Consider the following 26,595-nt stretch of genomic DNA (forward strand, 5'->3'; position numbering starts at 1 on the left):
TTCTGATATAATAGTAGAAGACACACACCACCACCAATTAAGAAAATGAAGATATGAGGCACTCATAGTAGAGGACTCTAACCACCCCATCCGACCCCCCAACGACTGAAGAAAATGAAGTGTAGGGGGAAATTATTGAGGTAGTCAAAGTAAAAGACTCTTTAACCCTTCACCCCACATTAGGACTTTGAACATCGGAAAAAACATCTTGGTTTGTTTGGGTGAATTGTTTTATTTTATTGCTGTTTGCGTTCATCTTTTTTAATTATTATTTTGAATGGCAAGAAATTTTGAAGAATCCAATTTTCCATTTTTTCCCCTGTTGTACCCCCCCCCCCCCCCCCCCCCCCAATGAAAAATGACGATACATGTCTGGTTATTACATGTACATTTTGTTTTGCAACACATGTATGTATACTAATTGTATGGTGCATGTAGAATTGCACCCTTTACCAAGTTTTCCTTCATTTACACAGTGTAAGGAATGGTAAACCAAAATCACAAAACAAAATGCATAAAGACCAAGATATTTTCAAGCGTAGGAACTTCATTCATGAATACATAAATACATGTATTCAGAAAAATCGCATGCATGCATTACAGGACTATAGCATTTGTGTGTTTTAACGTTTCTGTAACATGCCATAATGATTACTTTGAGGCTTGAGTGTAATTTATTCATAAATATTTTCATTTCGTAGATCTGGCGCAATGGCCATACCGCTGTACATAGAAATTTCAAATTCAAATGTATTCGATAAGATGTTAGTATGCATAAATCAGTAAAATTCGTGTTGAGCTTTTATTTGATATGATACAATGTCAATATACTGTAATGCATTAGTAGGATATGCAGAAGGCAAGAGTATAAACATTTTCTTTTTTCATTATCAGTATCAATATCTATATGATCACGAAAAAACGTTATATAATTTATATCCGGATTCATTTATACCGATTTAGATATCAATAAAAACAAAGCTGCATAGTTTGGGAGAGGGGTTTCTAATGAGTCTGATGAAATTAAAAGAAGGAACCCAACATTTGCATTCAAACTACTAGATATACTTCAACATGAATTCATTTCTGCTCTGACTGAAAGCATGATTCTAAATTTGGGAACGAATCTTGCATACAAAATAAGTAATAGGGGAACACATAAATTCGAGCTCCTTTGGAATTTAATGAAATGTAGATATGCACCTTTCTTTCAACACGAATTGATATGTTGTTTCAGGCACGAAGCTGGGGTGGGCAGGAAGGCTGGTCTGCTTTCCCCACTTTTTTTGACAATTTACTTTTTTCCCGTTATTCTAACATACAAAGTCAGTATTTTCTACATGCACAGTTCAAACTAATTTTTTTTTTTAAATTTGTAATGAATTCAATTATAAGCATCAACTCCTGTAAGTTTCCAATATATTGTCAATCACAAATTTTTAAATAGGTGGACATTTTTAATGCTTGAAAGCTTACATTTATATAAGTGATCAATTTTCTTTCCTTCTGTGAAATGATATATTATAAATCAAAGTAGGTCTCTCTCTCTCTCTCTCTCTCTCAATGAATATGGACACACAGAGACCGTAAATAATTATGTGGTTCCAAAAGAGACAACAAAACTATATTTTCGTTTATAAATTTCCTTTCATATGTGTCTTTGTGTAATGAACTGTTTATTATGGATTGCAAATGTAATACACGCATTTGCACACAGATGTATATTTTCGATCATTATTCCCTTATTTGTATATCCAAGTTTGTATATGATCATCGAGAAATTTTGAATTGTGCACGCAATATATCCAACCAGATATTAGATTCCCCATTTCTATAAACTGCAAAACCTCGACCAGACAAGCATTCAATACAGGAAAAATTTTCGACTCTGACATCTCCCCTGATTGAAGACACACTGTTTGGCACGGGTGAAGTGTGTCGCACTCTGTATAATGGAATGAGAACGTGTTGTAAAGTTCTAACGAGATACAAATGGAGTTTATCATTTTGTTTCGTGGATTTATCAGAATAAAGAGAATCTAATATTTTCGGTAAGTGCACATCTCCGATACCTGTTGAATAGACGCCCGTATTTGATACTTTTTTTGGCGATTATACCTTGTGCATTGCATATTATGCATATGGCATGCACCTTTATTTTGCAAGAATTGATATAAATAATATATTTTATGCTCTTTGCCTATTCCATTCTATCAGTATGTAATTGACAAATGATTTATCCGCATTTATTTTATTAGAAAACGCAAATACTTGCATGCACTTACAAGTATGCAAGAAAAGCTTTTTTTTTTTTTTTTTTTTTTTGCATTTTTGTCTAATTTATCTAAACTTCTAGAATGTTGCATTAGTATACAATCAATATTTTGTAATTTTGAGCAAAGCATAATGTTTTAAAATGTTATTTTATTTGTTTCTCATTCCCTATATATTACTATCGGAGATGTGCACTGGTTGAGTCCACCTAGAAAAATCACTCAGGTGTGACAATCACATTTGGGGTATATACGGGTAGAGTAAATTAGACTACCTGAAAGAAATATGGCGGATAAGATGAGAAAGGTGTACGTATTTATTAATTGATGTCAGCTTTAAGGAACAAACTATCCAACTACGATTCGTTATCAAATGACATTGCCCAAATGAAATCTTTAATCCATGATGAGGAATCGGGATTTGTGAAATCACTAAAATACGTGGCAGAACAATCGGAGAGCAATTACGACGATATATATTTTATACGTCAGGAGAATGCCCAACTTCGAAGCGAAGTCGATTTATTAAGGGCCTCAGTGATTAAACTGGATAGAAAAATTGCACACCAAGACAAGGAACTTAATGAATTACGTTCCCGTTCAATGCGAGATAATATTCCGATCCACAACTTTGAATATACACCTGGTGAACTCCTATCAGATGCTATTCCCAAACTGATAAAGGAATCCTTAGGGGTACAAGTTTCCTTTGTTCGCATTCACAGAAATAGCGCCAAGGGTACTTACAATTCTAGACCCGTCACAATAACAGCAAAATTGGTGGATCGAAGCAAAAAAGATGAAATACTGAAAGCGCAAAAAGCGAAAAAGCTAGAAAAAATCAGGCTTCCTTTCTATATAACATCGCAAGACCCCCCTGCAATTCGGGAAGAACGTAAAAGACTGTATGATATTTCTGACTCTCTGCGCGAAAATAAAATCAAGGCGAGAGTGGAACGGGGGCGAGTAACTTTGCCAAACGGTGACGCATATATTGATCCAGTACAAAAGATAGAAACATCGGATACTCTACAAATTACACCCGATGAAATAGAAAACCTGGATATCTCAGACACTACAACTGAACCAACCAAACTTAAGGGTTCTGAAATATTCGCCACCGGAGCGAAGGTTACTTCAATAATAGAAGTTCAAAACTTATACAAAAAAGTTTGTGTAGACCCCTACTCAGCCGCAGCCGATCATCGAATCCTAATCTACAGGTTTGTAGATTCTTCAGGGAAAATTCACGAAAGTTACTGGGATGATGGCGAGCATGGAGCAGGGAGGCACCTTATGACATATATGAAAACAAACAAAATTGAAAATCTGGGTGTAGTTATAACGCGCTGGTGTGGCCCAAATCATATTGGTCCGGACCGCTTCCGAATCATGGAGGACCATGTGTGTGAAGTGGCCAACACTGTACTCTAGGAGTGGCTACTGCGGGTTATATATGTATATATATTGTATTATATCAGTGTGCATTACTTGCAAGTTATATTTAGAAATGTGAATTATAAAAACTCAATATTACTAATTACTATTATCAAGGTACTATTTGCAAGTGGTGTGTATAATTATGCTATAATATGTCTCTATTAATCTGCATATGATGGGTCTATAAAGCTTTGTATCGCGATCATCCTATTCTAATATTGTTTTCCGGAATTTGTAATTGTGTCAATTTTGGTTTTGATAATTTCCTTCAATATTGCAACTTCCGGTATACAAGACGACGACGACAAATGTATATATATTATATGTACTAGGTTTGGACAATAGCACTCTTTCCGACTAAATTACTCGGTTATAATATAATGAATCAACATCTTCAACTCTTTTCATACATGATTATTATTTTCTTCTCATTTCTCTCTCTCTCTTTCTCCTTTCCTTTACGTTTCAAACTTTTCAATGGGGGCCAGTATTTTGTCAGTCCGTGTTTTGCTGAAATCTATATAACAAACAAACAGATACATGGCTGAAATTAAAATTATCTCTGTGAACTGTCAAGGATTAAATGACCATAAGAAACGGAAAGACATTTTCCAATACTATCGCCAACAGCATTGCAGCATTTTATGTTTAATAGACACACATTTTACAATGGAAATGGAACAAGAAATAAGAAATGAGTGGGGCTATGAAGCTCGATTCAATTCTTTTACTTCAAACTCAAGAGGGGTTGCCATTCTATTTAATAATAATTTTGAGTACCAAATTCATGAACAGCTTATTTCAGATAATACTGGTAATTTACTTGCACTTAGCATTTCATTAGAAAATAAGAAAATAAGTTTGATATGTATATATGGACCAAATGATGACTCTCCTGACTTCTATCAGAAATTAGGAGATACTATTACAAAATTAAACAACGAGGAAATTATTATTGTTGGGGATTTTAATCTGGTACTAGATACTACCAAAGATTATTTCAATTATTTACGTGTTAATAACCCCAAGGCAAGGGAAGCTGTTCTAGAACAAATGCTATCTTTAAATTTAGTTGATATATATAGAGAATTCCATCCAAATGTAAATAGGTTCACTTGGAGAAAACCTAATCCTATGAAACAAGCTCGCCTAGATTTCTTTCTTATATCTGCTTCCCTCCTAAAGGAAGTTAAAAGCAGTGACATTATGACAAGCTATAGATCAGATCATTCTCCAGTGTATGTATCACTTAAATTAAATAATTTCAAACATGGGAAGGGACTATGAAAGTTTAATAACTCACTTTTAAAAGACATTGAGTATATTAAATGTATTAATAATCATATTGATCAAATAAAACAACAATACGCAGTTCCCGTATATGAAAGAGAGTCAGTTTTAGACATTCCTGCAGCAGACATACAGTTTATAATTAATGAACAACTATTTTTAGAGACCCTATTGATGGAAATCAGATCAAAAACAATTTCATATGCAAGTCACATCAAAAAGCAAAGATCAAAAAAAGAAAAGGATTTACAAGATCAACTAGAAGAATTGGAAAGGGATTTTGAACGAAATATTGAAACTATAAATGAAAAGAAAAAAGATCTTGAAAATATACGAAATCATAAGGTCAATGGTTGTATGGTACGTTCCCGGGCTAAGTGGATAAATGAAGGAGAAAAGCCATCTAATTATTTTCTCAACCTAGAGAATCGCCATTTTACAAATAAAATCATTCCAAAAGTAATAATTGTAGAAAATGATGTACAAAGAGAAATAATCAAACAAGAAGACATTCTGATGGAGGTGGAAAATTTTTATAGAAACTTATATTCGAGTAATAGAAATATAAATGAAAAAGCAGATGGTAAAATATCTGATATATTAAAGGATTTTAGTGTTCCTAAGCTATCTGATGGAGAGAAAAAATCAATAGAAGGATATATTACTCACAAAGAAGCATCTATAATCTTAAAGGATATGTCAAATAACAAAAGCCCTGGTAGTGATGGCTTCACAGCTGAATTCTTTAAAATTTTCTGGAAAAAAATTGGATTTTTTGTCGTGCGATCATTAAATTATGGATTTGACCAAGGAGAATTATCATCAACACAAAAACAAGGAATTATAACTTGCATACCCAAAGAGGGAAAATCAAAATTCTCTCTAAACAACTGGAGACCAATTTCTCTTCTCAATGTTACATATAAAATTGGGTCAGGCTGTATAGCAAGAAGAATAAAAACTGTGCTTAGTAAAATTATTAGTAATGATCAAACAGGTTTCATACCTGGAAGGTACATAGGAGAAAACAGTAGATTAATATATGATCTAATGAATCATACAGAAACAAATCATATTCCTGGAGTGTTAGTTATGATAGATTTTGAAAAAGCCTTTGATTCTGTTTCTTGGAAATTTATAAAAGATACTTTGCAATACTTTAATTTTGGACCTTATTTCTGTAGTTGGATTACAACATTTCACTATAATGCGGTTTCATGTGTGACACAAGCAGGCTTTTTATCTAATTTCTTTAAACTAGGACGTGGTTGTAGGCAAGGGGACCCACTATCACCTTACATATTCTTATTATGCGCTGAAATTTTGGCTATAAAAATTAAAAATAACAGAAGTATAAAGGGAATTCTAATCAATAACACAGAATATCTAATGTCACAGTACGCAGATGATACATCCATTATCCTTGACGGATCGGAGGTTTCATTGAGAGAAACGTTGAAAGAACTTGATGAATTTTATAAATTATCTGGTCTCAAAATAAACCGAGATAAAACTCAGATTGTATGGATAGGAAGTAAAAAATATTCAGATGAAAGATTATGTTCTGATATGAATTTCAAATGGACAACTCGATTTAAACTACTAGGAATCCATTATGATGTGGATTTAAATAAAATTTTGAAATTGAACTATGACAAAAAACTTGTGAAGATTAAGTCAATTATTGACCAGTGGAGTAAACGAAAGTTGACTCCAATTGGGAAAATAACTCTAGTGAAATCACTCCTAATTTCACAACTAAATCATTTATTTATTGCCTTACCAAACCCAAAGAATGCTTTCATAAAAGAACTTAATACTATTTTATTTGAATTTGTCTGGAATTCAAAATCTGATAAAATTAAAAGAAAAGTTGCCACACAAAAGTATGCATATGGGGGACTAAAAATGGTTGATCTAGATTGTTATATCAAAGGACTAAAGTCGACTTGGATAAGGAGATTGGTTATGGAGGACAACTCAAAATGGAAAAGTCTCCTTAGAAATAATGTAAACTTGGACAAATTAATATATACAGGTTCAGACTATATCTTACAGATAGTTGAAAATGTAAAAAATGACTTTTGGAAAGATGTCATGGTGGCTTTTAAGGAAATTCAAGAAAAAGTTGTCATTAAATCTTGGGAGGACTATATGAGCCAACCTTTATGGAATAATCATAAGTTCAAGATAGAAAGTCAGTCCATCTTCTATAAAACATGGTATGATAAAGGAATAAAAAATGTACATGATCTACTTGACGAAAAAGGAGAAATTATAAATTTTAAAATATTTAAAGACAGATTTAACCTACAAATGAATTTTTTAACATATATGGGTATAACACAAGTAGTAGCCACAGATATGAAAAAGTATAACTTTACAAATAAAGCATCTGTGCAAAAACCCCTTATTCCCTTGAATATCAAACTATTTGTTTTAACAAAGAAAGGGTCGAAACCTATGTATGATACTCTCAATAAATCAGATGCTATACCCACAGGAAAAAAGAAATGGAGTAGATATTTCATTACCTCTGATAACCAATGGAAGGCAATCTTTTACCTGCCATTCTTGACTACATTGGATTCTAAATTATTATGGTTTCAATACAGAGTTAACCACCACATTTTAACTACTAATAGCTATATGTACAAATTAGGTAGAGTAGATTCTAAACTATGTACCTTTTGTGATAGGGAAGACAAAACAATTTACCATTTACTTTGGGATTGTCCAAAAGTACAACAATTATTATCAGAATTTATCAGATATTGCAATTCAAAGGAGATTGAAATAGAATTTGATGTCAAAACTTTTATATTTGGTGATACAAAACAAAAACATTTCAGGTCATACAATGCATTACTTATAATAATCAAAAAATATATATATAGGAATAGATGTCAAAAAAATCAGCTAACACTTAAAGCCCTTATAAATGATTGGAAACAATTGTATCAAATCAACCTGGATAGTTATAAGGAAAGAAATGAATTAGATAAATTTAAAATGGACTGGGAAAAATGGTCTCCATTAGTCAATTGACTCCCTCCTCCCCCCCCCCCCTCTCTCTCTCTCTCTCATAAAAAGAAAATGAACATTATAATATATATATATGTACGCTTAAATATATTCATATTCTTTTGTATCTACTTTTGTGCAAATGTATGTCGATTGAGTGAAATAAAAAAAAAAAAAAAAAAAAGGTTTGTTTGGACACTATAGTACTCGTTAAGGAAAGCACTGTAGTTTTGACAAAATTTACCCTTCTATCATGCCACGACTCGGCGAAAATCAACGTAATCGTGCTGTTGGGATACTTCAAGCTGGAATGGCACAAACTATCGTAGCAAGACACTTTGGAGTTCATCGGAACACCATCCAGTCATTATGGAGACGTTTCCAACAATCTGGTAACACTCGGGATTGACCACGTTCTGGGCGTCCTCGTGTGACGGCGCGTCGACAGAAAAAAACACATTAGACGTGCACCTGAAAAATCGTTTCCAGACAGCAAGTTTGACTGCTCGTAGCATTCCTGGACTTCAATCAATCAGTCCGAGAACTGTGCGTAATCGTCTGCGCGAGCACAACATCAAACCAAGACGTCCAGCGGTGCGCCCAATACTGCTTCAACGCATCGTATCGCTAGACTAGCGAGGTGCAGACTACATCTGCGATTCAGAATACAGGACTGGGCCAATATTCTCTTCAGTGATGAATCCAGATTCCACTGGATAGCAGTGACGGTCGTTGTAGAGTGTATCGTCGCGTTGGGGAGCGGTACCAGGACGCCTGTGTTGTGCAACATCGAGAATTCGGTGGAGGTAGCGTTGTGGTGTGGTGTGGAATAACAGCACGTGGAAGAACCCCTCTACAAATTGTCAATGGAAATCTCACCGGCGTATGCTATCGAGACGAAATTATTCAGCGCTATGTGATACCATTCATACAGAGACAGCAAAATCCCATCACTCTGCAGCAAGACAACGCAAGGCTACATGTTGCACGTGTAGTCAGGGACATTTTTGTTCAACAGAATGTCGGTGTCTTGCCTTGGCCAGCTGTTCCCCCCTATTTATCGCCGATCGAGCACATCTGGGATGAAATGGAACGACGTCTACGCCGTTTACCAAATCAGCCAGTGACATTAGCTGATTTAGGCCAGGCTTTAACCAACATTTGAAACAACATCCCTCAAGCATTTCTGAACAATTTGGTGGCATCAATGAGGCGCGGTTGTCAAGCATGCGTGAATGCAAATGGTGGTCTCACGCGTTATTAACTTTGTTAATTCAAGTTCGAATACCAGTTTCTTTCGAGTGTGCTGAAATTGACGTTATTCGACGTTAACATTAATGGATTATGAAAATTTGTAACGAATTAATACATTTGTTAACAGTATTACAAAAAATAAAATTTGTTCATCGTTATTTTTTTAATAATTTTTCATATATTAGATAATGCACAGTTTATTTTTTCCGCTAGTATAGATAAAAACACGTTAAAATGACAAATGTCCACAGTTTTTTTTAAATTGTTATTTATAAATATGTATAAAATTAATTGTGGATATTGGGGAAATCATGATTATATAACGGACATGCAGTAAAAGAAATATCGGTATAGGAGTTATTGCCCTTGGTAACATTTTTTTATAAATTTGTTTACCACATTTTTTATTTTATGCAGTGAATAAAATTCCTCTGAAAGATATATTTCTATCATACTCAAAGTTTGATTAAATAAAGGTTTTTGCAAAAACCGGTGTCATCACATGAGGATCGATCAATCTTGAAGCTGTATGGTCCGAATTACAATATATTTTTTCCCATCTCGTAAAAACGCTATTAAATCATCGCACGTATGTAGTTATGAGACTGTACGACATATCATAAATTATTTCACCTGTTTTAACCCAAATAATTTGATTTTAAATTGATGTTTACAAATAAACACGTCACTCTGGGTCACTCTGCCATTTCAAGTGACAGTCACGTGACCAGTTCAAACTTTCAAATCATTGGTGGTCTTATCTGTGTAAAGCTGTGTATTTTGTTATAACAGTACCGTACCATAAGTTTAATAGAAATAAAAATATCTAATACCTCTTAGTAATTTGTTGTTTTACGCTCTTTCAGCCTTAAAACTAGACAGTTGCGTATGAGTTAATACATAATGTTGGGATTCCCCTGACGCGCGTGGGTCTATTTATAGACATCTATTATGGGATAATTTATATATGTAGCCACTATATTTACTTTCTAAATCTCACTGTTTTCTTTTAAATGCAATTGTTTTCAAGCATGTAATTAAGGGAAAGTTAATAACTATAAAGTAATTAATCTGCTTAACAGTAATTATGTACAAAAATAATACATGGACATCGGGTCATACAGCTTTAATTAAATTAATGAATTTAAGATGGAAGCGAGTAACAACCATCAGTACAATTCCTTATTACAATTATAACAAAATATCATTATAATAAAATAAAATCGATTCACAAACATAAATGGCCGGGTTGGTTGCTTTAAAATATATTACCTATCATAGAGACAGTATCATATGGATCCAGAAGAAATGAAAATAAACTGAAGTATTTGTGGTAGAGAATCAATCATGTAATGCTTTTAAGACGTTTACCCTAGAGATGCTTTGTCATCATAATCAAATACAATCCTTAACACTACTATTGTAATAAAATCCTTAAAGTACGGTGATTTTCCTCAAACTTGAGTTTTATACAGAAAAATGTCCGTCGTACACTTATGGATTAATTTCCATGGCAATTTTGATAAAAATCACTTGGCGTGAATTACACGGCGCTATCAAACTTTTACCTGAGCGATCGATAAATGTGTTGTGACGTGAGTTATCGCTCGTAGCTTATGACGTCATCTGAGACAACTTTCGACTGCATTGATAGAGTTTTATAGTGTTTACATAGAAAAGTTCTGTATTTATGGTACAATGCGCTGCTTTGAACTGCAATGTGAAATCGGGACAGGGATTAAGTATAATTCTTTTCCCAAAAGATACTAAATTTCGAAGAATTTGGATACTGAAACTGAAAAGAGACACTGAGATTTGTGACTGGCCACGAGGATCAGTGAGTGACACTTTAATTAACGAGGATCAGGTTTCTATCATCCTGTTTGACTCCAAACAAAGTGCAAAGTGATGATTAACTGGACATCCTACAAAACAAGTGGAGGGATGTATTTTAATTGTATAAAAAGTTCAACCCAAAAAGGTGGGATGTACGCAATCCACCCCTCTCTACATCCACCACTGAATGCTTTAATGCGACATTGTATTCAATGGGTTTGCGATTGCACATAAAAATTAGTGTCACCCATTACCTAGTTCGAATTGATTTTTTTTTTAAATGAAATATCTTTCGAATATTGTCGTACTCATACTATACTTATAAGGGACTCATCGTCATCATTTCATTTCTTCACTATATATATATTGAAAAAATAAAATATAGTAATAATGGAAATGAATTTAATTGTAAAAACCCATTTTTATAAAACCTTATTTATTGCGAGGTCATTCCAATTTCCAAAGCTTTTTTTTTTTCAAGTTCATTATGAAAACAAGTACAAGTTTTTCCTTTTCCTAATATGCTACATTCCTAATGTGCTACATATATATCATGAATCATTAAGGCAAAATTTCACACCTCAAAATGCTACAATTCGTTAACTTTGTGCGGTAATATATCAATTTCGCATTTGACGTGTGTTGTGAAGAAATTACATGTACTAATAGGCCTAATTTACATTTTATGATATTGTATCTACATGTAGATGTTTTGTTTTGGGTTTTTTTAAAAGGGGGGGGTACAAATAACGTTGTGCACAATAAGTTTTTTTCTTTTGTCTTTTGTTGTTCTTTTTTCAAAAAGGCATTTCTCAGTTAAATATATATCTAGCTAAACACATTATATTTTGAATCTGATCAATCTCATACAAATAAATCCCATAATAATAAAAAAAAAAATACAAACTCGAGAGTCAATCTAGTTAAATACGCTCACAATCGCTACAATAGAGTATACGGCGAGTATCTATGAAGTCTGATTTTGATTAGCCTAGCTCGATTGTGTAAAATGCAAAGGTTATCTTTTGATAGAACATTTTTTCCAATATTATTCCCAATTTTCTATGGACTGGCCCGGTAAATAATTTCTAAATGAGATATTTGTCGAACATATAAATGTGTATATCATATAAATATTACTATCTGATGGTTTCGAAACGGGTGTAGGTACAAACATTATAAAGGTTGAATCTCTAAACTCAAGTGTATCTACGGTATTTCATCGTCACTATCCACGGTGTTGCTAAAACTGGCAAATTCTCACAGAAATTAAAACGATGATATACAGGCGTGAACAACTACAATTGTCTCAGATGACGTCATAAGAAAGGGTGACAATCCCTTCATTCGTTTCTATAAACAACGATTTTGGAATAGGTATTTTGCGCTTTTACCTGGATTTTAAAAAAAAATAAACACATCAATAAACTTTTCAAAACTGGTTTTAATGAATTATAAACTTTATTTTCAAATCTATTTTTATTACACTTGACCTTTACTACCATGATAAAATTCTTAATACCATTATAATAAAATCCTTGATACCATTATAATAAAAGGCGTCTGACTTGCTACTCTGGGAACAAAAGTTAATTAGATCTAGTTGTTCTTGTTGTAATTTTGTGAAAAATTATCTAACAGACAAGAAAGACGTTCATTGTGGGGAAATAAAGAATATAGGATTGACAGGAAGTTCAGAAATTATGTTCCACGCACAGAGAGAGAGAGAGAGAGAGAGAGAGAGAGAGAGAGAGAGAAACAATAGTGCGTATGCAATAACTAATATAATAGCACAATACTAACCACTAAGTGGAATGGGTGACACGGATGTATCCTAGTTTCAAAATTGTAACTCTCTGCGGAAATGATTAGGTAGTCCCAATTTTTATTTTTCTCAGAGAGCTTCGGTTTGATATGAGGAACTATTTTTGTGCTTACTTCCTTTCTTTTTTTTTTTTCTTTTTTTTTTTGTCAATTTCAAAATTCTGCCCTTTTGATTTCTTAGAAATCTCTTTTGATATTGATTAAGACACAAACTGAAACATGCACGTGCTCCTTCCTATATACACGTGATCAGGACACACAAATACCTACACCGTTTGTGTTTACTTAAACCATGCAGTCAGATGTTGATAAAGGTGCATATATTCATTGTATGTAAATGTTGCATAATTTCATAGATTAACAAAGACCAATCAATTTCTTGATTTTTGTCCTTGATAAAAAAGGGGGGAAATCGACAAACCCAGCGGGAGAGTTGATAAGTCACGTAGCATGGAAGAAATTACTGTTTACGTACAACTCCAAAGTTTAAATTCTGAATTTTTCAAGATAATTGAAGAACACGCCTACGTTTTTTCCATTTATTCACATTGTCTGGGTACAATAGCGCGATATCAGACCTTAAAACTACAGAGCAGCGCTTCTAATTTAAAGTACAGGGCGCGTTGACAACCACTGCGATGGTAAATTTAGTATATTCTGAAATTTGTAGGTGAAAGCTACAATATCGCAGCAAGCAGTGACCGTGTAACTACCACGTGTACCCCCCCCCCTCCCTTGGATGATTTATCTCTATATCATTTTGCACTCTTGTCGAATAAGAATACATAGGAATTATTCTTTAGATTTCTTGAGACTGGATTCTCCTGTCGTCTTCAGACACAATATACTGTAGTTCATATCAGTATGTTAAATTACAAACGGATAGAAATTTGTTCAGACATAGAGATAATTCTAGCAAGATAAAATTTGCAATGAATAACATGTACGTGTATATGCAATTTAGGTCTGCTCTAATGGAATTTCAAGGTCAATCGATATGTATAGAGTGTGGCCTTGAATAACCTTGCAACAAAGATAAGACCTGTTAATAAATTTTGTTTATCTTTCAAACTTCCTCTCACATAACTTAAGAAAGAAAGAATAAACCTGACGTAAAACACAGCATTTATTTGTAGAAGAACATTTGAACGTTATTTTCGCTGGAAGCGGGGGGGGGGGGGTCTCAGCAAATCGTACACGAGTTACAACGCTCACATTCTTATTTGTTTGAAGAATTTTGGCACGAGTTATTCTAGTTTAGTGTTTTGTACGAAGCTTAATTCTGTCCTTTCGCAATAATAATAATAATAATAAATTCTTTTATTTAGACAGGATAGCACAATTAGTATAAATGACTAGTTTACATTGTGGTCCTGTATAAAAAATATTCACAGACAGATAAATGAGAGAATATAGAAAAATTGATAACATAATATAAAATATATACATAAAATACACACACGATATCACTGGGGGGAAAAATAAACATATACATTATATCTATATATCACTTATTTGAGAAATAATGTTGCAAATATTCTGATTTAAAAGATGTAATAGAACCACAGCTCCTGACAGACTCGGGCAACTGATTCCATAAAATTGTGGAGGATACCTTAAAAGACCGGTTATAATATTCAGTTCGAACGTTTGGTAAATATGAATTGCCACTATCGCTATTTCTTGTTGTTCTGGGGCTAACTTGGCAGACAGAACTCTCTTTTTCGCAAACATTTGTATCACATGCTGCAATGACATCAGTCGACAGGAAAATCAAAATTCTAACAACCATAATTATGCATAGAAGTTATAATGAATACGTACATTTGCACAGACGCAACGCAAGATTTCCATACACGTGATAATTTTCAATAAACCACAAAAAAACAAAAAAAACCCAACCCTGATCTCAATTTTTAACAGTTTCCGTTCATGCACAAGCACAAACAGGTCTACATGTAAAAGACTCTATTTTGATTTTAGTTATTTGAAATAGGATCTTTAGATTTTTCAGCCAATTTAAGCAAGGGCATTAACTGCTAGTCAAGAGGATTGCTATCCCTGTACGTAACAGAAAATTGATGCAATATCATTTTGTAAAATTAGAATCACGACACAAGATAATAAGGAATATAACATAATGGATGTTTTTCATTTTTATTTTTTTCAATTTAATTTTAATTTTTTTTATTTATTTATTTTATTTTTTTTTTATTTTTTTTTTTTTTGGTGATAATTCTAACAATCTAAAACTCCTATCATATTAAGAGGGCTACCCACCTGTACTTTCAAATCACGTCAAAATTCCACGCCTGTTCTGGGCATTGATCCCCATTGATCTGTCTGCTCCGTGTCATTGCAATACTTCCGGGTATAGATTGAAAAGGTGGACATTTTAAGTTTTGGGGAAATATTTGCTTAAGTTACAGACTTCTTATACCCAAGCTCAATGTCCTTCCATTTATAAATATGCATTTTGTCCTCTCATATACATGTATTCTTAATCTAAAACTTCAATGAAATTATGAGTAAAGAAAAGCAAACATACATACCAAAAAGTCAAACTGTGCATTTGTAAGCCATTATATCTCAAAATCCTGCAAATATTCGCAATGCAATGACTTTAGATATTTCAAAATCAATATATGTTGTTCGGTTCACATGTCCGTAATACGATTGATATTTGTTCGTAACACCTACCCGTCAACAAACAATACCGATAACAGATATTGTGTCAGCATATTATCTCTACTGTTTAGATATAATATCATTTTCAACAAAAGCATGTATATTTACAAATGTACGCTTATCTACAAATTATTACTACATCCTGTCGCTCCACACTCCACACCTTCATGTGCGAAAAAAAAATGCCAGCGATCATTTCCGCAATTCATTCTCTGCCATAAGGTGATTGTTTGCCGTTTTCACCCGAGATAACAGTAAAGGGATATGGTTTGCAGTATAGGCGGGTTTCATTAGCGGAACCTCCATAAAATCCGCAAAGTTTAGCAGTGGAAGATCAAGGGGGTGGGGGATGGGGGAGGATTACGACAGTTGCACACCCCCCCCCCCTTTAATTGGGTATTTTCCACAATTGTCATTTTCTGCCATTTTGGGATCTCTAACCCCGCCCCTTTTCAATGAAGAAGGTACAAACTTGGGTCGCAACACCCCCTCCACTTGAAAAGGATCTTAATCCGCTACTATTTAGGTATCTATAGTAAAATTAACATGTGTTGATTAGAATGTAAAATGATTTTAGAGGTGAAATAGTAGTATAAATAGAACACATTAAATACAAAAAGACTAAATGCCGTTTTGGGATAAGTACATAATATTCACTCTCAGCGACTGTATGCGATGTTCACAAGAGAATCATCTTAGCCATAATCGTGCTTTGCTCTAACCAAATTTTGAGTGTTACATGTATAAGGGAATATTCAATACACAGAAGTTTTTGAGAAATCAACGAGTTTTTCACTTTACTCGAATATCTCTCCTGAAGGAGAGCAGGCTCTTTATCTTTATGTACCTCCACCAATCTATAATAGACAATACATTAAAATATCAGCCTTTAACTTGAGGTTTGTAGCTCATAATTTATATTTTTATAACAATGGGAGAAGGAAATTGGGCACAAAGGAGCGCGGGTTATGATACACTAAACGCGGGTTCCCTTCTATTCAGTGACGACAAGAACGCGGATATACATCTTTATATACACCGTGAATGGCCGTTTTTAGTTTGAAAATGATATATATTCATTTTGAGATACTAAGACAAAGAATGACAACTCATTATATACGTTAATGTAACACAAAACACATTTTTACTTGGAATATTTCAAATTCAGGCATGCAATTTCATATGTATAATATCACACGTTTGAGTTTACAAATTTTAGTGGAATTTCGCCTTCGAATGCGAACATTCAGATGCTTCGTATTATTATGCACAGTGTGTATTATCACAAGCACTGGACCTAGATTTTTCATTTTTATTTTATAAATATATTTATCCTCCCCCCCCCTTTATCCCCCAAAATGTGTTCCGTCTATTAAAAATAATTCAGTGGCGGGTACCTGTAAAGTGCGAAACGAAACGAAATCTACCGAAACGAAACCTTCTGAAACGAAACGAAACAGATTGTATAACCGAACTCTTTTAATTATAGTAATTAACAAGAGGTCCAAGGTCTACATCGCTCACCTGAGTTACCTTGGCCCATATCTGAAGACTTTCCATATATATATGCCTTAAAACTGCAAAAATCATTATAGTTTATTATTCATATATTGGTATAATACTGATACTATCCATTTACTTGTATATATACATGATTAGCAATTCATATATGTATGTACTTGTTTCCCCAACATGCTGCATCCACATGCAGTTTGCAGTCGATGTAACCTGTAGTTAATGTTGTAAACTTTCTTTCTTTTTTGAATTTCCTTCTTTATAAACTGTCTTACTGTTATGCCCTCTGGGCCCAAAATTGGAATAAACTTATCTTATCTTATTTATATGCATGTAAAACCTTAGTCCGTATTGTGGCCCCAACCTACCCCTGGAGGCCATTTTTACAAACTTGAATCTGCACTATGTCAGGAAGCTTTCATGTAAATCTCAGCTCTTCTGGCTCATTGGTTCTTGAGAAGATGATTTTTAAAGATTTTCTCTATTTATTCTCAAATAAAACTTTGATCCCCTATTGTGGCCCCAATCTACCCCCGGGGGCCATGATTTGAACAAACTTGAATCTGCCCTATGTCAGGAAGCTTTCATATAAATTTCAGCTCTTCTAGCTCATTGGTTCTTGAGAAGAAGACTTTTAAAGATTTTCCCTATATATTTCTATGTAAAACTTTGATCCCCTATTGTGTCCCCAACCTACCCCGGGGCCATGATTTGAACAAACTTGAATCTGCACTATGTCAGGAAGCTTTCATGAAAATTTCAGCTCCTCTGGCCCAGTGGATATTGAGAAGAAGATTTTGAAATAACCCCACCCTATTTTTGCATCTTTGTGATTATCTCCCCTTTGAAGGGGCATGGCCATTTATTTGAATAAACTTGAAAGCCCCAAGGATGCTTTTGGCCAAGTTTGGTTATAATTGGCCCAGTGGTTCTTGAGAAGATGAACATGCGAAAAGTTTACAACACCGCCGACGACAGACAACGGACAAATTTTGATCAGAAAAGCTCACTTGAGCCTTCGGCTCAGGTGAGCTAAAAAGGCATCTCAGACCCCTGTGAAAGTTACCACTTATAAATAAAATTCGTCTCCCCTTTGATGTAGGCTTTCGACTTGACTGATTTATAAGTTGGAAAGGGGGAGGGTGAGTAAGCACAAAGATCATATCCGAAGTTGATTAAATACCATGTGTAATTAGTTGTGGATCCATTTTCAGAACGGAGGGTTACAGTCTCATAGGTCAAAGGTCTGAGGAAACGCACTAAACGAGGGGTGGGGTTTCCGGCGTTGGATGTGCATTTTTAAACGCATGTTTCAGTATTTTTTGCTCTAAAGACAAATCTACGTATACATGTGGATATTGTGTATTTGTATGTAGTATATCAAACGATGGATTCTGAGTATGCCTTCCCGTTCTCTTTGTAATTTCTGCTTCCATTGTTCATAAGCCTTTTGATTTTACAAAATGCTGACCTCCCAATCGGAACTCCTCGAATGTCTCGCGCACTCGACATAGTGCGCGAGACATTCGAGGAGTTCCGATTGGCTGACCTTCTCCTGATAGTAGGGTATCTGTAAAGTGTGAAACCAAATCTACAGAAACGAAGCGAAACCCACCGAAACGAAACCTACCAAAATGAAACGAAAGAGATTGTATAACCGAACTCTTTTAATCATAATAATTAAAATTGGTATTGCGAAAGTTACCACATGTAAATAAAATTCGCCTCCCCTTTGATGTAGGCTTTTGGCTTCACTGATACAAAGTTGGAAAGGTGGGGTGAAGAAGCACAAAGTACATATCCGAAGTTGATGAAATACCATGAAATACCATGTGCAATTAGTATCGGATCCATGAATTTCAAAACGGAGGGTTACAGTCTCAGAGCTCTTGAGGAAACACACTAAACAAGGGGTGGGGCCGCCAGCGTTGGATCTGCCTTTGGGCATAAATACATTGTCTAAAGAAGCTGGTGTCTGAGAAAGTTGAAAGCAGGAAGAGCTCTTAACCTCTTATTCTGAAGTGCGAGTACTTTCAATAATGGAAAAAATTAAATAGTATACATGTATCATATTATATTATTGCCAGTGGCAGATTTCGTTTCGGTAGATTTCGTTTCGTTTTGTTTCGCACTTTACAGGTACCCTAAGATGATTGTTCAATTTATTTCTATTGTGAACATCGCGTATAATCGCTGAGAGGATATATATTTCTGACGTGTTTCATACCGATTGTTAGACCGTTCTTGGCACACTGATTTTGACTACGGATAACTCCGTTTACCTGTTCAGGATATAGGGTTCACGGCGGCTGTGACCGGTCGACAGGGGATACTTATTCCTCCTAGGCACCTGATCCCACCTCTGGTGTGTCAAGGGGTCTGTGTTTGTCTAATTATCATTTTTGTATTGCTTATAGGGGTTGTTAGATTGATCACTGTTCGTTATCTTCACCTTTCATCATGTACATGTACTTATATATCCCAAGATGACGTTTTAAATCTTTGGCCCGGTTCTTTCTGTCCGGATCCTCTTAGAATGCTCCATTTTGAGTTTTCAAGTTTTCCAGGTTTTAGGGCACTACCTCCTTTGACATCCTGATAGGGTTATTTGCAAAAGCGTGACGGCGCGTTAGTCACAACGCGCTGTTACCTTTACACAACTCGTCTTCGCGCCGACAAACAACGCGCCGTCACGCTTATCCGGACACCATACCCTCCCTCATATAGCTTCTTCTGCTGCTTCGTGCCTCGGTGAATCCTAAGCTTCATAATTTAAAAGACATCAGAGGGCTCTACTGGCAGTTATTAATATTCATGAGCACCTCGGTCGATTCCATCTAATTTACAAGGACTGTCATAAACAAGGTTTCATTGAAATTGGCGAGCACATGTTCCAGATATCAAGTTTAAAATTTTACATTAAAAAAATTACTATGTATACAAGTATCGATCTGGCTAGGAAGAAACTATATTTCATAATTCTGTATACCAAACAATATATTTTGAATTATTCAAAACAAAACAAAATTCCTCATGTTACTGGGCTGATACATTATCTTTCTTTCAAATATAAAGTTGAAAAATTTGTAGCAATTAAATCAAGTGAAGTTCTGAAATTTGACAGACTTTGGGAAAACTGGAAAACTTTTTTTTTTTATCTGTAACCTAGATTAAGAAGTATTCAACCAATAATGCTGAATTAGTAGTGTGAAAGAGTGCGAGATGGTGTGAGAATGTATAAAATGATTTTAAATATGTATCTTCATTACTATTACTGATGATTATGTATATATATATAGATAGATAGATAGATAGATAGATAAAACGTCGTCGATATATCTAAATGTCGATTGAAGGCCACAGCAAGAGATTTTTTCTACTCACGTTGAAGTTTTGGAATAAATTCAGCTTCAATAGAATATAAAAAAGGTCAGCTAACAATGGAACACAATTTGTGCCCATGGGGATTCCAAAAGACTGTTGGAAGACCTGATCACCAAAGACCACGAAGATATTGTCAATGAAGAACTCAGCATATTTTTTTATTTCAACTTCAGAGTACTTGTGCGTGGAATGAAAGTGGCGTTTAACAAAGTAATTATTTGGATGACTGATCACTAGATAGGAATATTTGCGTTTACCATTTTTGTTGAAGAAGCAGCTGTCTATGAAGTCAAAAAGTCTAGTCTTTAATTTATCGTGAGGAATGGTCGTATGAGGTGTTGAAAAGTCATACGGTTTGATGTTGATGATTTGAGAAAAAATATGAATGGAAATTTCTCGACGGGAAGTAAAGACGATCTATCAACCAATCATATACTATGTTACATCATGACCGTACATTACTTGTGAAGGGACACATATACATAAATGTAATCAGTGACTAAAATTATGGCAGAGTCATACTGATTTTTCAGTCATTACACTTAATTCTTAGAATAATGGCAATTAATTACAACCAGAAATAGTAAATATTCTATTGTAGGACCGCAAAGTGTAATGCCTCCCCTGTATTCAGAGGGAAATAAATCGCACTGCATTGTGAACATTTTATCTCATTCCAGGTCATTGCTATCTTACAAGGGAAAATAATTAAGAAATTGTGAAATTGTGTTGTCATTCAGAAATCTTTTTTAAGAACCACCCAGCCAAATATCACAAACTTATTTGGAGATATCACGATTCATTTTCATAAATGTCGTAAGCAAAACAAGTCGTAAAGCATAGCGAGTGAACAGGGAAAAAGCAGAGAAATTCCTCAACGGCGAAATGTTAAGATTTCGTCCGGGTAACTAAATTCTTATTTTCTTATCCGCACTTTCGTATTACAACTTTCCTATTCTAACTTAGCCTTGGGTATTCTGATTTTAACTTTGTAATTTTCGTAGTCTGTTGTACCCTGTAGAAATAAAAATATAAAAATAAAATTGGAAAAACAAAAGGTTGGAATCAAATAAAAAATAAAACTAAATATATTTGAAATAAAATTGGGAAAATGAGAATAAATATACATTGTATATAAATACAGTATAAGAATGCAAAAACAAGAAGTTAGAATTTAAGATAAAAAATTGAATTAAATAATAAAATTGTGGTACTAATATCCCTTCTGTAGAAGCTCGCACCATTTATTTGTTCTGCCAGGTATGTTTCATGTAGGTGACATTTATCGCTGTTTGTATCATAATAGATGTGGAACATTGTTCGTTTGTTGGTTCGCGTCCCGTCGAGAGTTTTTCACTCACACCGAGACGTCACCAGTCGGAGGTGAAGTACCACGGATTATGACATATAGCCATGGCAGTGAGGGTTCTTTATCGTGCCAATGCCTGTCGCGATACGGGACCTCCGTTTTTAAGGTCATGCCCGTAAGACTCGCGAGTCTCGCTTCTAAATATCCAGCGTTTAGTGAAGGAGCAATCGAGCGGGGCTCGAACTTACGACCTCCCGGTTACAAAGATTTATGTTTCATACAGATGACATTAATCGTTGTAGGTTTCGTACAGATGACATTAATCGTTGTAGGTTTCGTACAGATTACATTAATCGTTGTAGGTTTCGTACAGATGACATTAATCGTTGTAGGTTTCGTACAGATGACATTAATCGTTGTAGGTTTCGTACAGATGACATTAATCGTTGTAGGTTTCATCGAAGATATCTTTGGACGCGTTACAATTATATGTCGTATACTTTGAACTGTGTTTATCGATTTTCGAGAAAAAAAAATCCTTATATGATTTTAAGATTACTTATGATTTGCATACTTTGGTAACTATGAAATTGTATAATTTATGGATCCGCAGATACCTGCAAGGATTTTGTTTTCAATTAAAATGATAAGCTTAAAATTTATGACAGTAAGTTCTCTGGATAGAATTTCCATACTTGTGATAACCTTTGTAGAAGGTGTCATCAATGACATATATCCCAGTATATTTCAAATCAATATTTACATGCAGTTGTTAGAAAGAAAATCCGTACATTTTCGGAAAATCGATAGTTCTCGCGATAATTGAATTCCGTGAAGTTTTAGACATTTGACAAATCTGCTGTTCCTGATAAACTAGATTAGAAGATCTCGTGAACATCGACAATAAAACGGGAATATGAAAGAGACATGTATTGACATTAAGGAGGGGTGGCACACCACAGAGACATATGTAGAGGATATGTACAACAATATTTTGAAATTGAAAACGTACAAATTAACTGAATGATTTAAATCAACATAAATGTTTATTGTTAAATAATGATGAAAGTGAGTAGACCAAATTCACATTACTGGGATTAGAAACTGACCTTTATGCACTTGAGACTTTTTTGAAGAGTTATCTGCCTTGGTAAAAATAAGAAAAAGATCATTTTCTAAAAACGTGCGGTAAATTATCAATTTTATTCCATATTTTCATAAAGAGAAAGTGTATGTAACTTTTAACCAAAATATTTGTATGATTGATTGATTGATTGTTTCGAGAATATTTCACTCATATGGAGACGTCACCATTGCCGGTGAAGGGCTGCAAAATTTAGGCCTATGCTCGGCGCTTATGGTCATTGAGCAGGGAGGTATCTTTATCGTGCCACACCTGCTGTGACACGGGACCTCGGGTTTTGCAGTCTCATCCGAAGGACCGACCCATTTAGTCGCCTCTTACGACAAGCAAGGGGTACTGAGGACCTATTCTAACCTGGATCCCATTTCATTTAAATATATTTCAACAACATATGCTCTTCCCATAGACTTCAATGATAAATTCTAGGTGAAATAAATCAAGCAGTAGTCAAATTTCAAAGTGATGCCATGATTACAAAAGTCTTACCATCCATTTACTACATACAGTGTATGAAATATGATCTTTATACATTGAGTACCTTATTTCATGTTTTAATCAGTCATTGTGGCGATATACCTCCTTAAACGTGTGAACAAAAAGACATAGGTGTGGTGGGGTTTTTTGTGAAAGAAAGCCGATGATAACGAACAGTGATCAATCTCACAACTCCTATAAGCAATACAAAATAGAGTTGTGCAAACACGGACCCCTGGACATACCAGAGATGGAATCAGGTGCCTAGGAGGAACAAGCATTCCCTGTCGACCGGTCACACCCGCCGTGAGCCCTATATCTTGATCAGGTAAACGGAGTTATCCGTAGTCAAAATCAGTGTACCAAGAACGACCCACATGTAACAATCGGTATGAAACACGTCAGACAGCATTTAACCCAATGATAGGTTGTATTGACGAACTAGATCGTTATAACCACCATAGTATTTGCGAACTGTTGACTTTAAACGAGACTGTTGGAACCCCAGCACCATCAACTTGTTTGTCAGTAACCTGTTTCGATTTAAAAACTGACCATACGCAGAACAAGCTCTTGCGTATCGAATCAGTTGAGAAATATGAACACGATATGCAGGTAATGATGGAATATTGCTACATGAATATGGTAAGTTGACGATGTAGAAGTTGAATCACCCTGTTTGTCATAAAGTTGAGTTGTTAGTTTGCCGTTAATATCTATTTTCAATAAAATATCTAAGTATGGAGCAGAAGTGGACGACTCTGTGGTGTCTTTTATTTCGAGTTCACTGTGATATATCGAATCGACATATGAATGAAAATTATTATTGTTAATAGATAATACGTCGTCGATGTACATGTTTCTAAATGTCGAATTGAAGGCCACAGCAAGAGATTTATTCTTCTCACGTAGAGGTTTTTGATGAATAAATTCTCCTTCATAGGAATATAAAAACAGGTCAGCTAACAAAGAAGCACAATTCCTGCCCATGGGGATTCCAACAGACTGTTGGAAGATCTGATCAGCAAAGACCACGAAGATATTGTCAATGAGGAACTCCAGCATATTTTTTATTTCAACTTCAGAGTACTTGTGCGTGGAATCGGAGTGGAGTTTAACAAAGTAATGTTTTGGATGACTGATCACTAGATAGGAATATTTGCGTTTACAATTTTTGTTGAAGAAGCAGCTGTCTATGAAGTCAAAAAGTCTAATCTTTAAATTATCTTAAGTGTTGAAAAGTCATCTTTTTAAAAAGACTTTTAGATGTTACTCTTTATCTAATGCAATTAATTAAATTGATAAAATATTTGTAATCTCTAGTCTTTCGTGTTACCGCCCGTGCAAACTTGTGAAAGGCTGCAGCTGCCTTTCCTTTAATCTCGGCTGAGATTCGGCTCGGCTGATTTATTGGATTGATGGCTTCATCGAATCTCGGAGCAGTCCTTCATAATTCATGTCTGGAAATTTATTTAAAGCTCTCATCGGCTCTAGTAATCACTACACCTGCACTTAGGTGACACTGCTGTTCATTTCAAACATGTGGTTTGACTGTTAAACTAACTCTGTATCATTAATTTTGCGTTGCTTACCATCTAGGTATGTAAATCCCTAAATGAAAACAGTCATTAAATTTTCCGTTCAAATGATGACTTCCATGGCGCAATATTTTATCTCCTGAAATTGAAGAGCTCCTATAGTTTGTTTTATTGTTTGTTTTACGTCCCGTCGAGAATTTTTCACTCATATTGCGCTGTGGCGTCATCATTTGAACGGAAAGTTTGGTGATAGTTTATTTTATGGAATTTACGTACTCATATGAGAAGTAATACAGCATTAATAGTGATACAGAGTTGATTTGAAGCGAAAAGCAGTGTCACCTAAGTGCACACAGGCCGAAGCTGGAAGTTAATTTCCAGACATGAATTATGAAGGACTGCTCCGAGATTCGGTGAAGGCATCAGTCCAAATATTCAGCCAAGCTGAATCTCAGCCGAGATTACCTTTCCTCCAATCTCCGCGGTAAGAATCCATTTTATTTTCCCCAATTTGTTTAGTGACTTTAATTTTCATAATAGAACGGAGTAACATAGAAGAATGTCCTAGTTATGCAATAAATATGTCAACTTTTGACAAGAGTTCACTGCGTTGTAATGTTAACAGCATGACTCTCTGTATACAACTACTTCCCACGAGATTTTTTCCATCTACACCCAGTCGTTAATCATAAACACACTTCTGTCGCTATCATCATGTTCCCGAATGTCGGAGAGATCAATCCTTTCTAGGTTAAAGTCAATAATTACCAGAACACTGTGGGTACTCCCCGTACCCCTACACAGCGATCTCTCGACATGTTCAAAGTTCCAAATGCATGAAAAGCTCAAGTATCCATACCTATCTGTCTCATTAACATAATTCTAACATCTGTTTGATATTCATTTCACAAAACTGACCAAAAACAGATTTATTGGTGATGAAAAAATTACATAAAAAGGAAGAAGATGAAAGAGAAAGTGGGGAAAATGGAGGGAAAGAAGATAGAAAGAATGGGGGAGAAGGGGTTCCCCTGTCGACCCCATCCCAATCCATACTAGTGTAATAGAAAAAATATGTAAGTTCCACCAACACCCGATACCTAGAAGTGTCGGGTCCATACAAGGTCAAATACCAAAATTATACAAAGCACTAAAATGACCAACGACACGTACAACCAGATTGTGAAAATTTTGGGGCGACCCGTCCCTTCTTCAGGACAAACGAAGAAATATACATATATATAAAGTTTTGACCTGACACAAAAGTTACTATTGTTTGGACAATATGTTGTGACTTTGAACCAAGGACATTTGGCTATCATCAAGGACACCGAAACATCTGTTACAAGCCACAGCTTTGCATTGGGTAGACATTAGACTTGCTCAAGTCTCTATGTTTAATAATCAGTGCTCTCTTTAATACTTTTAATAATGCCAAACTTCGTATGTTTGGAGACATTTAAGTATGGTACAGAGAGCAGATATTTAGATTTCTGAAACACAGTAAAATTTGGACGAAATGATAAAGTAATAAAAACAACATAGAGACTTGAGCAAGTCTAGGTATAGACATTAGAAGTCCATATTTAACATAAAGGCAGA

The 26,595-nt window shown here is 34.7% G+C and overlaps 1 protein-coding gene across 6 annotated transcripts in view; it reads right to left on the reverse strand.

The window, feature by feature from the left end:
* Positions 1–26,595, reverse strand: part of LOC125657552 (chitin synthase-like) — a 70,541-nt gene that overhangs the window by 37,356 nt on the left and 6,590 nt on the right. The window contains exons 1-2 of one of the 6 annotated variants that reach the window (XM_056149843.1): positions 15,642–15,982; positions 15,494–15,538 (exon numbers count right to left, since the gene is read on the reverse strand). The exons of 2 other annotated variants lie outside the window; for them this stretch is intronic. Coding sequence is in view for 1 of the 4 variants with exons in the window: in XM_048888203.2 (XP_048744160.2) it covers positions 22,947–22,983 (37 nt within the window). In the remaining 3 variants the exon portion in view is untranslated. Of the gene's footprint in view, positions 1–15,493; positions 15,983–22,946; positions 22,984–26,595 lie in introns of those variants that run through there. 3 more of the 6 variants (XM_048888205.2, XM_048888203.2, XM_056149844.1) reach the window with 3 other exon arrangements.

This window comes from Ostrea edulis, chromosome 9 (genome assembly GCF_947568905.1).
Source record: "Ostrea edulis chromosome 9, xbOstEdul1.1, whole genome shotgun sequence".
NCBI lineage: Eukaryota > Metazoa > Mollusca > Bivalvia > Ostreida > Ostreidae > Ostrea > Ostrea edulis.